The sequence below is a fragment of the Fundulus heteroclitus genome, unplaced genomic scaffold (assembly GCF_011125445.2).
Source record: "Fundulus heteroclitus isolate FHET01 unplaced genomic scaffold, MU-UCD_Fhet_4.1 scaffold_324, whole genome shotgun sequence".
Classification (NCBI taxonomy): domain Eukaryota; kingdom Metazoa; phylum Chordata; class Actinopteri; order Cyprinodontiformes; family Fundulidae; genus Fundulus; species Fundulus heteroclitus.
Window position 1 is genome coordinate 17,531 of NW_023396734.1, and position 12,089 is coordinate 29,619.

The 12,089-nt window shown below is 44.5% G+C and overlaps 1 protein-coding gene across 1 annotated transcript; it reads right to left on the bottom strand.

The window, feature by feature from the left end:
- Positions 1–1,190: 1,190 nt before the first annotated feature.
- Positions 1,191–8,794, bottom strand: LOC110368018 (E3 ubiquitin/ISG15 ligase TRIM25; the record flags this gene model as incomplete). Its single annotated transcript, XM_036130289.1, has 5 exons — positions 8,658–8,794; positions 3,565–3,855; positions 2,477–2,672; positions 2,296–2,330; positions 1,191–1,605 (listed from the first exon to the last, which is right to left on the bottom strand). Coding segments are annotated over exons 1-5 (1,026 nt in total), but the record flags the coding sequence as incomplete, so codon positions are not given.
- Positions 8,795–12,089: the final 3,295 nt, after the last annotated feature.

Sequence of the window (12,089 nt, forward strand, 5' to 3'; positions counted from 1 at the left end):
AACCTCTCAACCACCGAGGCTTTTATTTCACTAGCTGTGGAAAAATGTTCAATTCCGTTTTTATCCATTAACGCTTTGAATGATTTGTTGAAAAATTCTTTACCATCGTCAGTTTGAAGTCTCTTTGGAACCCCACTCTCCCTTAAAACAGACTCGAAAGCTGTTACGATATCGGACGCTGTTTTCCTTTTTAAAACTCTGACATAGGCTCTTTTGGAGAATACGTCAATAACGGTTAATAAATAATTGTAGCCGTCGTTTTCTTTGGATAAACTCTGCATATCACAAAGATCTGCTTGAAACTGTTTTAGAGGTCTGGTGACGAACACTCTATTTCTAGGAAATCTTATTCTCGCTGGTTTATGTAAAGAATATGCATCTTGTTCTGATAAAAAGTCTTGAACCTTTTCAATTGGGACCTTCTTACCAGTTTCACTTTCCATACCCCTCTGTAATCTATCTACTCCGCCAAAAGAACCAGGGTGGGCAGGTGTGTAATATACACGTTTCATTAACTTTTCTTCAGCCATACCTTACCACACACATGTAGTGATGCTAAATGAAGGAGAAGACGTCTGTATTCAGGGTTTATATATTTATATTTTATTAACATAATCAGGAAAGAAATTACATTCATTTATTATACCACTAAGTAATTGTAAAAAAAAAAAGAAAAAAATTTTTTTTATATACATAAAGAAAAGATGTAGAAAATAAAACAGACACTCTTTTTTAATACGATGTCACTAACTAGTTTAATATATAAAAAGACATGAGAAAACATGTATGCATTGGTTTCAAGACCCTCGCCAGTAGTCTGTGATGGCATCAAGTTGATCTTTTAGTTCACAGTTTTCTTCAACCAGCCGATCATACCCGCCATATATTGTATTAAATACACGCTTCACCATCGTTAATTCATACAGATACGCTTGTATGACAGCATTAACAGCGTCGTTGTCATGATGGATGTTGCGAGCGGCTAGAAACCGTTGAACTGCATCCATGAAACGTTCGTTATAAAGTACTCGCAATATACCATAGTAGTTATGTTCGAAGAGTACATTCTCAAGCAGCTTCAAACATCCATGCTCTTTTTGACTAGGACGGTTATTAACGCATCCATAACACATTTGGTGCATGTATTTTCCGATCGCAGCGGTCAAAAGGCGATACAGCACAGTTTTCACCGCTTTGATGAAACCGAAGCGAATCCACCCATCGTTTTCATCTGCGCCGCTCTCATCGTCTGGCAGGGTATCCGCAGGTGGCGACGGGGGTGCTGAGGCCGATTCCCTCTGACTCTCAAGGGCTTGCGTGTCCGCAGGTGGCGCCGGGGGTGCCGAGGCCGATTCCCTCTGACTCTCAAGGACTTGCTCCACCGGGGATGTCGGATCTCCATGACCGCAGGGCAGGTCTGAGTCTTGGGAGAGCGGTGGGGAGGCAGGAAGATTCACCGCTTGTGAATCTTCATCCACGGTCGCCGTCTGAGGTAGTGAGGGAGTAAACTCGGAATTGTCACTCCTTAAAACAAAGATCTCTTGGTATAGGTCGAGGCCTTCAGGGCGAGATCCGGACCAGTTCATGGTGTTTCTCTTGGTGAGGCTGCGGTTGAAGGAGAGGGGTACAGCTCCGGGGGCAATTTGTCGTCGTCCAGGGACCCGTGCTATTTATATACAGAGAAGGGCGTGGTTAACGTTGAAGGGGTGGTATTGGCAGTTGTGAGGGGCGGGTCTAAAATGCAAGTGCTTTCTTGACCCCCAAAATGTCTTTCCAGTTGCGGCAATCGCGAAAAAGCGTTGAAATCTGGTCTGATATTGCAATCATCTTATCACGCCAGGCATCAAAGGGAACGGCTAGCAATGTCCTGAAGACCCCACATTGAGAATTATAATAATCCAGCATGAACATAATTGTCTGTGTTTTATCTTGAGCCTTTTTGAGACTTGCACGGAAAAACCAGCGGCCTGTAACCCCCGTCTTCGACTGCCAAGTAGCTGAGAAGATCCTATTTCCTGAAACATTGTCAATTTCATTCAGGTCGGTCAGCACTCGCTTACATCGTTTAGCGGGGGGTGAATCCTTGATTCCGTCCTCGACTTGTTGACGTGGCCGTTTGCTCCGTTTAGCGGGGGGTGAATCCTTGATTCCGTCCTCGACTTGTTGACGTGGCCGTTTGCTCCGTTTAGCGGGGGGTGAATCCTTGATTCCATCCTCGACTTGTTGTCTCACAGAGGACCCTGCTGGAATAGGTTCTTGGGGGTTTAGTCGGATGAAGCTGGTTTTTCGTCTCACTGAAGGGCCTGCTGCCGGATTCGCTTCTTCAGGGGCTAGTTTGCGAAGCATGATGAGTTTCAGAACAGCCCAATCGTTTGATGTCAGCATGCCCAAGGAGTGGATAGTATGCAGCTCGTCACCTCGTGTCCTGGATTCTCTGCTGGATGTTTTCTCGTCTCACCTCCAGCTCTCTCTGCCTCTCAGTCCTTTCTGCTGCAGCTGACACTGTGTCGTGGCCTTTATGTTCATCCACAGGGCAGAGATAACAGATACACTTCTGATCAGTACGACAGAACATCTTCATCACCTCATCATGACGAGAGCAGATGTTCTCCTGGAGGTTCTTGGAGGGCTCCACCAGCTTGTGTTTCTTAAATGCAGCTGAATCATAATGATGTCACGAATTCAGAGACAGAGGACCCAGTATTCAGGCCGGACAAGCAGATGAGTGAAAAAACAGGTTTAATGGAGGCGATCTTGACAATACAGGGAAAGGCAGACTCAATGGTCAGTATGGCAGTCCAAAAATCGGTACACGAAAAGCAGTCCAAAAACAGGCAGGAGTACAGACAGGGATAAGGCAAGCTCAGATAATCCTAAAGCAGATTCGGGTCGGTAAAACGGGTGAGCAGTCAGACAGGGCAGGAAAATCAGGTTCAGGATACAGGCTGGCTCAGATGTCAAAAAAGATGCAATTGGGTAACGTCGACAGAAAGACACAAAGGGACTGCTGGACAAAACTCACCAAGGGCTCGTAAAGACAATGATCTGGCAGAGTGCAGGAGACAGAGGCAGATATAAGTAGGGGAGTGAGCAGGTGAACAGAGTGAAACTAATTACCAGAATGGGTGGAGCTGATCAAGGGGGGACAAAATGGCTGGAAGTAAACTGAAGCTGATTGGATAGTGACTGGTGAAGGGGAGTGACAGGAAGACAAAAGATTGCTGGCAGGTGATTTGAATAAAGGCTGGTGACAGAACTGATCAGAGCAGGCCAGAAGAAACTGATAATATAAAACAAAGTACAAAATCAAACCACATTAAAACTCAAACTATTCCATTAACCAAAACTAATACATAACCTAAACTTAAGACAGAATTGATTACATGGAGAGAATTACTAAACCAAAACAGAAATTAAACTAGACTAATCCAGAACCAAAATCAACATAAAGACCAAACAGAACATAGGCAAATAATAAAAACCAGAGCTAATACTAAGACAGGAGAGTGAACTAATTAAAAAGACCAACATAAACTATAACAAAACCCAAATCATGACAAATGAGGCTGAAGGTGTTTCTCACAGAAAGAGGCCAGACAGACTAAACAGGACTTGATGGCTTTCAGTTTTCTTCCAGAGCAGAAATCACAGGCCACATTTTCAGGTCCAGCATAGCAGAGATCAGCAGGAGCAGCTTGGAGTTCAGTCTTCTTCAGCTGCTCCACTAAAGCTGCTAACATGGTGTTTTTACCCAGGACAGGCCTTGGAATAAAAGTTTTCCTGCACTGAGGGCAGCTGTGGATTCCTCTCTGATCCTCTTCATTCCAATGACTTTTAATGCAGTCACAACAGTAGTTCAATCTGAAAAACTCACAGAGAAAGAAATGGCAATTAGAAGGATTTTATTGATACAATATTTTAAGTCTTTGGCGCTCAGACCTCGGCAGGAACATTAATGCTGAATTATACTTTAATATGCATAAGTAGATGTATGAGAACAGGTATGTTCCCCCCCAGGTCTGAAACTGGTGGTGGAGTGGAGATAGAAGAAGTTTGTTCAGTCCATATGGTGATCTGTTTAAGATAGATGTCCAACTTGATAAACACAGGTTTGCATGAACTGTCCATGATGAGCAAGCTTGAAGCGACTGTGGAGAGGAAAAACTCCCCTTTGGGAAGAAACCTCTGGCAGAACCGGGCCCAACATGGTGGTCTTCTGCCGGACCAATAACAGGCGATAGGGAGTGATGAAGACTGAAGGGAGAAAACACTCTGATGGGTTGAGGATGGAGGAACGTCATGGAAGCTAGATGAACTCAGCTATGATGGTGGAGAAGGGGTTGGGGGTGGGTTGAATCGGACATCTGATTCGAAATCCAACATGCAATCCGTTTGCGCTTGCTGGTTAGCAGGCTGAGACGTGATTTGAAGTTGCTTTTAAGATGAGCGTGGGATGCTGATTGGCTTCATGGAGGTGTGGTTCGTAGCTGATTGGCTCACATCAGAGGCGTATCGGACTCTGATTGAATGGAGGCAGGCGATGAGTTTCTTCGATTGAACTTGCGCCTTCAGCTTCATTTCAATCTGAAAAACTCACAGAGAAAGAAATGGCAATTAGAAGGATTTTATTGATACAATATTTTAAGTCTTTGGCGCTCAGACCTCGGCAGGAACATTAATGCTGAATTATACTTTAATATGCATAAGTAGATGTATGAGAACAGGTATGTTCCCCCCAAAAATGCCGAGGTCAGAGCGCCTGCTCATAAGGCAGTGTGACGGGATAGTGTTTTGAATGGGAGATGATTAGGTGAATGAAATGAACGAAATGAACAAGGAGAAGTGAGCAGAGATGCTTTCTTGCGGAAGATGTCTTGCGTATGCTTCTTGCGGAAGATGTGAGCAGAGGTTCTTTCTTGCGGAAGATGTCTTGCTTATGCTTTCTTGTGGAAGATGTCTTGCTTATGCTTTCTTACGGAAGATGTCTTGCTTATGCTTTCTTGCGGAAGATGTGAGCAGAGATGCTTTCTTGCGGAAGATGTCTTGCTTATGTTTTCTTGCGGAAGATGTGAACATGAATGCTTTTCTTGCGGAAGATGTGAGCATGAATGCTTTTCTTGCGGAAGATGTCTTGCGTACGCCCTCTTGCGGAAGATGTCTTGCGTACGCTCTCTTGCGGAAGATGTCTTGCGTACGCTTTCTTGCGTACGCTTTCTAGCGGAAGAAGTCTTGGGTACGCTTTCTTGCGTACGCTTTCTTGCGGAAGATGTCTTGCGTATGCTTCTTGCGGAAGATGTCTTGCGTATGCTTTCTTGCGGAAGATGTCTTGCGTATGCTTCTTGCGGAAGATGTCTTGCGTATGCTTCTTGCGGAAGATGTCTTGCATATGCTTTCTTGCGGAAGATATCTTGGGTACACTTTCTTGCGTACGCTTTCTTGCGGAAGATGTCTTGCGTACGCTTCTTGCAGAAGATGTCTTGCGTATGCTTTCTTGCGGAAGATGTCTTGCGTACGCTTTCTTGCGGAAGATGTCTTGCGTACGCTTTCTTGCGGAAGATGTCTTGCGTACGCTTTCTTGCGGAAGATGTCTTGGGTACGCTTCTTGCGTACGCTTTCTTGCGGAAGATGTCTTGCGTATGCTTCTTGCGGAAGATGTCTTGCGTATGCTTTCTTGCGGAAGATGTCTTGCAGATGAGGCACGTAGAGAAATGAGTAATCATGACAAGATGCGACACAGGTGACATGATGCATAACAGGATGCATATCAGAATGCTTGACGCAGGCATGAAAGAACACATGACGAGACGCAGGACCAGATTCTACGACACGCACGAGAGAGTGCATTGCAGGATACATAACAGAATGAGTGACGGGATAACTGTCAACATGAGTGGCAATATGAATGAAAGTATACATGTGATTAATGATGATGTGAAAGAAGCATGAAAGATCAACTATATGATAGGAGAGTTACGAACTGTGATGATTATGAATGATAAACTCAATTTGAAAGAGTGAAACATGAAGGGTCTGACGGAACATGTGAAAAGTTTCAATCCACCACCAGTATTTGCAGTTAGATTACCTTAAAGCCGAGAGGCATTAGGCAGCTAAAATGAATGGAAGCTCAGAACCATGTGTGAGGCATGATGATGATGACCGAGCCCATTGTTTGAGTGATCAGGAACCTGTGAAACAATTATAAAGAACCCCCCCCAAAACCTACGGATGGCAGCATCCGTAAATTTTTAAACACATCCATGACAGAAAGGCATTATAGAATATATTTCGATCAGGCGAGAAGCAGACCAGACGGTCAAAACGGCAGCTCTCAACCAGAGTATCCTGTTCAAGAAGGAAAGAACAAATTTAGCGAACTCTAGCTGCCTGGAAATAAAGCATGACTCTGGCAATGATACATTTGTGAGATTGAGGTGACCAAGCAAGGAGGGCAGCTGACAGTTGAAAATAACTGATATGGGACGAGACTGATATCTTGTGAATTCGAGAGCTTACTGCAGGCAGGAACCATGCTGGAACCAAGTTGAGATCAATACCTAGAACTCGATTTGCAGGCCGACAGGTTTAATTTAAAAAGGACAAACTGAGAATAGTGAAAGGAAGATCTAGGAGAGGAAGTGACCACAAGATGAATGAATGAAGAGGATGAAGATGGTAACATGACTGAACATTGTGCCAGTTCAGGCACCACAGAGAAAGCGTGCTCCAGACGGGCAGAGAAGAATGAAAAGGAGAAGCAGCGTAGCTTAATGAGAGGGCCGTTTGCCGCGAAGGCCTACCAAACAGGGCCGTTGCCGCGAAGGCCTACCAAAACAGGGCCGTTGCCGCGAAGGCCTACCAAAACAGGGCCGTTTGCCGCGAAGGCCTACAAAACAGGGCCGTTTGCCGCGAAGGCCTACAAAACAGTGATGTGGAATGGGAGATGAAGGTGAGGTGAATGGTGAGGTGAGGTGAGGGGAACGGTGAGATGGATGGTGAGATGAGGTGAGATGAATGGTGAGGTGCTCGGCCGGTGCTCGGGGTTGCTGCATGGCTGATGCATGGGGGCTGATGCATGGGGGCTGATGCATGGGGGCTGATGCATGGGGGCTGATGCATGGGGGCTGATGCATGGGGGCTGATGCATGGGGACATGAAAGAATGAATGCTCATGACATGAAGGACACAAAACAGGCACATACAGAGTACATGAGGAGTAGGAGACGGGCACATGGCAGGGCACATGGCGGGCACATGGCCGGGCACGTGGCCGGGCACATGGCAGGGCACATGGCAGGGGTATGAGACAGGTACGAGCGGGGTACGAGACAGGGCACGAGACAAGGCACACAACGTAGCACGTGGCAGTGCACGATGAAAGTAGGTGAAGTGAATTGGACAGAATACTTTATGAATGCCTGGCCAGAGCAGCAGAGCTCGTGAAGGGCACAACAATTGGTATAAATTGCTGGATTTAAAATGCACTTCTGAAATAAAATGGGTTAAGTAACAACTCAACCCTACTGTCCGGTTAAACTGAACGTGAATGACATTGAAGGTACTTAATGTGGACGGATTGCCAATAGTAAGTCTTTGAATGACGAAATCAGAGATTTAAAATGCTGAGACATTTGCTAATACAGCCTGCAGGTTGATGATAAAGGGGAGACGAGAAGAACGTTGCCATATCAAAGATAGTAAGAGAACACAGGAATGGGAAAACCAAAGAGGAAAATGGTAAGGTTAACATTTCAACTTACAAACTTAATTAACACTTAAAATCAAGCATACTATGAACAAGAAATTACTGTAAAAAATATGAACAATGAGTTGAATTAGAATGACATAATTATGAAATAAGAGAAGATTAATGGAGTCCATCACGAACCATACTGCAACCAGTAGGTGGCAGTAATGCTACTACAAGCCTGTAGCCAACCGCCAAAACCAGAAGAAGAAGAAAACGAAAACAAACAGAATGGATGGGATACCTCTGCCTAACAGACGGACATTTCAGGAGCATGATGAGCGAAATGCATGTAATAAGAATGAAAACATGAGTGGATACATGTTACCTTGAGCTGCTAGGAGCGGGCATGAGAGGAGATCAGACTGAAAGTTGCGCAGGACGATAGCCGCTCTCGGCTACGAAGCAGAGCGGGACCGGAACTGAGTCAGAGTTGTGACGGCGTCTACGTCGCTTGTGAAAGCGGGGATTTGCAAGTTCATAGCGCCAGGAATCGGAGCTGATGAAACAGAGGTTGGGAGACGGAATGAGACGCCACGGCGGAAGAAGGCCCGCTAAGAGAGCAAATCCAGGTCAGTGCTGGTTAAGATATGCTGGAGCGAATACAGAGATTGCAGAGGATGGATGCGCGGCTAGATGGCGTTCCTAAGAGCAGCGGGATTTGAGGATGAGTTGTTATCGTCTTGAATCGGACATCTTATTCGAAATCCAACATGCAATCCGTTTGCGCTTGCTGGTTAGCAGGCTGAGACGTGATTTGAAGTTGCTTTTAAGATGAGCGTGGGATGCTGATTGGCTTCATGGAGGTGCGGTTCGTAGCTGATTGGCTCACATCAGAGGCGTATCGGACTCTGATTGAATGGAGGCAGGCGATGAGTTTCTTCGATTGAACTTGCGCCTTCAGCTTCATCTGTGTCCACAGGAAATAGTCACCGGATCCTTCAGTAGATCCAGACAGATAGAACAGCAGAAAGTCTCCCAGTCTGCCTGTTGCTCCATTTCTCCTCTCAGTCAGACTGACTTTATGAGCACCACTCCCGTAGAATATGTTCTAAGATTTTGTTTCTGCAGTCTGTCTGGTTTCACACCTACATGTCGGTTTAATCAACCATCAGTTCCAGAGAATGTGGAATAACTGGTCAGATGTGTTGCTCAAGAGCAGGAAGAAGAGGTAGAAAGGCCCGGCTTTCAATATAAAACAATGGTTAGTCATCCAGGTCATGGTCACTCCAAAAAAACGTAAAAAACAAAACAACTTGACTTGTTTTTTGTAGTTGAAGACGTTTCGCTTCCTCTCCAGGAAGCTTTCTCATTTCAAAAAGTCTGGAGTAATGTGGAGTAACAAGCTTTATACTACTGCCCAACAAAGACCTTGTAATCGCTTAGATAACATGCAAATACATCCGAAACATGTCCACCCCTTAGTAATGGGCAGTCGTTAAAGCCATTAAGCTTAACTCCGGTCAGTGAGTCAGCTAACATGAGATCATCTCTGGTTTCTTGAAGGCCTTCTGTGTCTGAATAGCCATCAGCCATGGTAATCAGGTCTTGATAAAATAAGAAGAGAAGAGGATATGTTATGTGCAGAACAGAAATTTTTAAAACACAAGAAAAAAATACAACTAAACTGCCTCTTCATTCTGCCACAGCTAGGGAAGTGCAGTGAAACTCATGTTCAGTGCAGAGACTCAGAAAGAGGTTATATCCTCAGACATTGGGCTTCTCAACCAAAACCTGAGTCACTCTGTTTTACATAGCATACTTCACACACTGCATTACTCAATATGTTACTTTATCACTTAAATCATGTCAACGCTTTATCACTTAAACTTTATTAATACTCTAAGTAATTTTTTCTTCCTTCTTGTCAACCGTTCTATCAGTGTTCCTATTTTCCTCCACTCATTTAATCTCCGGTCTGTCTTCCTATCTTCTTTCTGTCTCCTCTTGTATCAGTCTTACATTATTCTAAAACAGAGACATTATATAATTAAAATCACTTCCAAAAACATTAGAATATAGAATAGAATGGAATAGAATTCAACTTTATTGTCATTGCACTCTCAAAAGTACAAAGCAACGAAATGTGGTTTGCATCTATGCAGAAGTGCTATACAGGATATAAATATTATTTATAAGTGTATGTATAAGTAAAAAGTAATAATAGGTTACTGTAAAATGTTGTGTATAAATATAAATATGGGAGCTATATGCACATATTATACAGAATACAATAAATATGGGAGCTATATGCACAGATTATACAGAATATAAAGGAATGTTAGGAAAAGGATTATATGTATATTCGCGGGTTTATAATACAAGATAAATAATGGTAGATAAGATTTACAGAATCTATACAGATCGTATGTGTGATCAGACAGGGGGAGGTGAATCGTTCGAAAAGATGCACCAGAACACAGACTAACATACAATATTTTATTAGACAATTTTCTAAAAAAACATTTCTTTCTAAAAACCCATGGCTTCAGGCCTACTACTTGCATTTAAGAAACACAAAAGGGAGCAGATAAAATAGACAGTTTCAATTATTCCAAAGAAAAAAATAAATGAACAAACAAAACATACCATGCAAAAGAAAACAAGTTAGTAAATCAAAACAAGAGCAAACACATTAATAATTTCAATAATAAACAAACTGTAAAAGAAAACACTTCAAACGGTGGAATAAATGGTCGTTTGTCCAATTTCAAAGGCCTTTCTACAGGGCCAAAGCAGTCATGCCTGCCCACTCAGCTGGTCCAAGCAGCAAGTAGTTTCATCCAGAGCGACCCAAACAAACACCGGCAAAACAAGACAGCTGAGCGTCCAAAGTGCTGCAACACCAAACAATCTGGTGCCTAAAACAGAACACTCATTTATTCTAGCTTAAGGTAAGGTAAATTAAAATGTAAATAACAGGTATCTTACCCAGGAGTGGGACACAGCTGACCAGGGAGCAAGCAGATCAGCAGGTGAGCACTAGATGGAAGCCGCCCGCCGCAACAACCCCCAGCCACAGCCCCTAACACCAGCAGAGCAACACTGCAGAAACGCACAGCAGGTGTAGCACCAGAAGCCAACCACAACCCCAGCCACAGATGGCACAAATGCCACTAACAACTTCAAATGAGTGGATCCAGCACACCAGCCACTTGGGCAGTCAATGTAATAGGGGAAACAACGACACATGCACCTCACAGTGGCCTGCGCAGCTATAAAGCCCTCTAACCCCGCCCACCAATCAACAGTGCACCTCTTGCTGCACCTGGTACTGAGTAGGGAGGGGGAACACCATCCCACCACACCACCTTATAGGTGAAGAGAAAAATAAAAGGGAAATCTTTCTTTACTCTGATGTTGATTCAGGAGTGAAGTCCCAGTACCAGATCCGCGGTGTCCTGGAGGGGTCTTGACGAAACACAGGTGCATGCGGGCAGCGGGAACGGAATGAGAAAGTTCCTTCGTCTCTCTCTCTCCGGGCTTTCAGACGCTTTGTTCGGCCAAACAAAAGCGTGGTCCTCTTTCAATCACCGGGAAATAACAGCTCTCAGTCTTTGATCAGAGGGAATTCAAAAGTACTTTTAGTGTCAACCTCCTGCTATAGTTAATGCAGGGATGAGTTTGCTTTGACAACCTTCGGTCCAGCGAAGTTATCTAGCACGTAGCGTGAGGGTAATTCCAACGGAATGTAACAGCTGTGTGTCTTCTGTGTGCAGTTTGTCATGTCTGAACTGGCATTACAACGGTTTTGATTTCATAGGGTCCAATGAATCGGGAGGCAAGTTTCTTGGCAGACGGATTAGCTAAGACGTCTCTAGATGATAACCAGACCTTATGACTGGGGCGAAACTGGGGGGCAGGAACATGGTGCTGTTCGGCGAACCTCTTGTTCTGCTCTATGGTGCGAGTGAGAGCAGTGACGGTGGATCTCCAAGTTTCCTGACAGTGGTTGACTGGTTTACTGATGAGACCGGTATCTGGAGTTCATCGGCAGGTAGGAGAGGAGGTTGATAGCCGAGGGCAATTTCAAAGGGTGAATGTCCAGTAGCTGACGAAACGTGGGAGTTGAGGGCATACTCAACCCATGGCAAAAACTTGTTCCAATCGGTAGGTGACGAGGAGATGAGGCAGCGAAGGGTGGTCTCTAATTGTTGATTCATCCTTTGGGTCTGGCGAGGTATAGCGGGCACCAAGAGGTAAGGGTGTAGCAGGCACCAAGAGCATAACAAAAGTGCCGCCAGACCTGGGACACAAACTGGGGACCCCGGTCAGAAAGGATGTCAACGGGGATGCTATGAAGTTTAAATACATGCTTAATGAGTAGTTGGGCAGTTTGCAG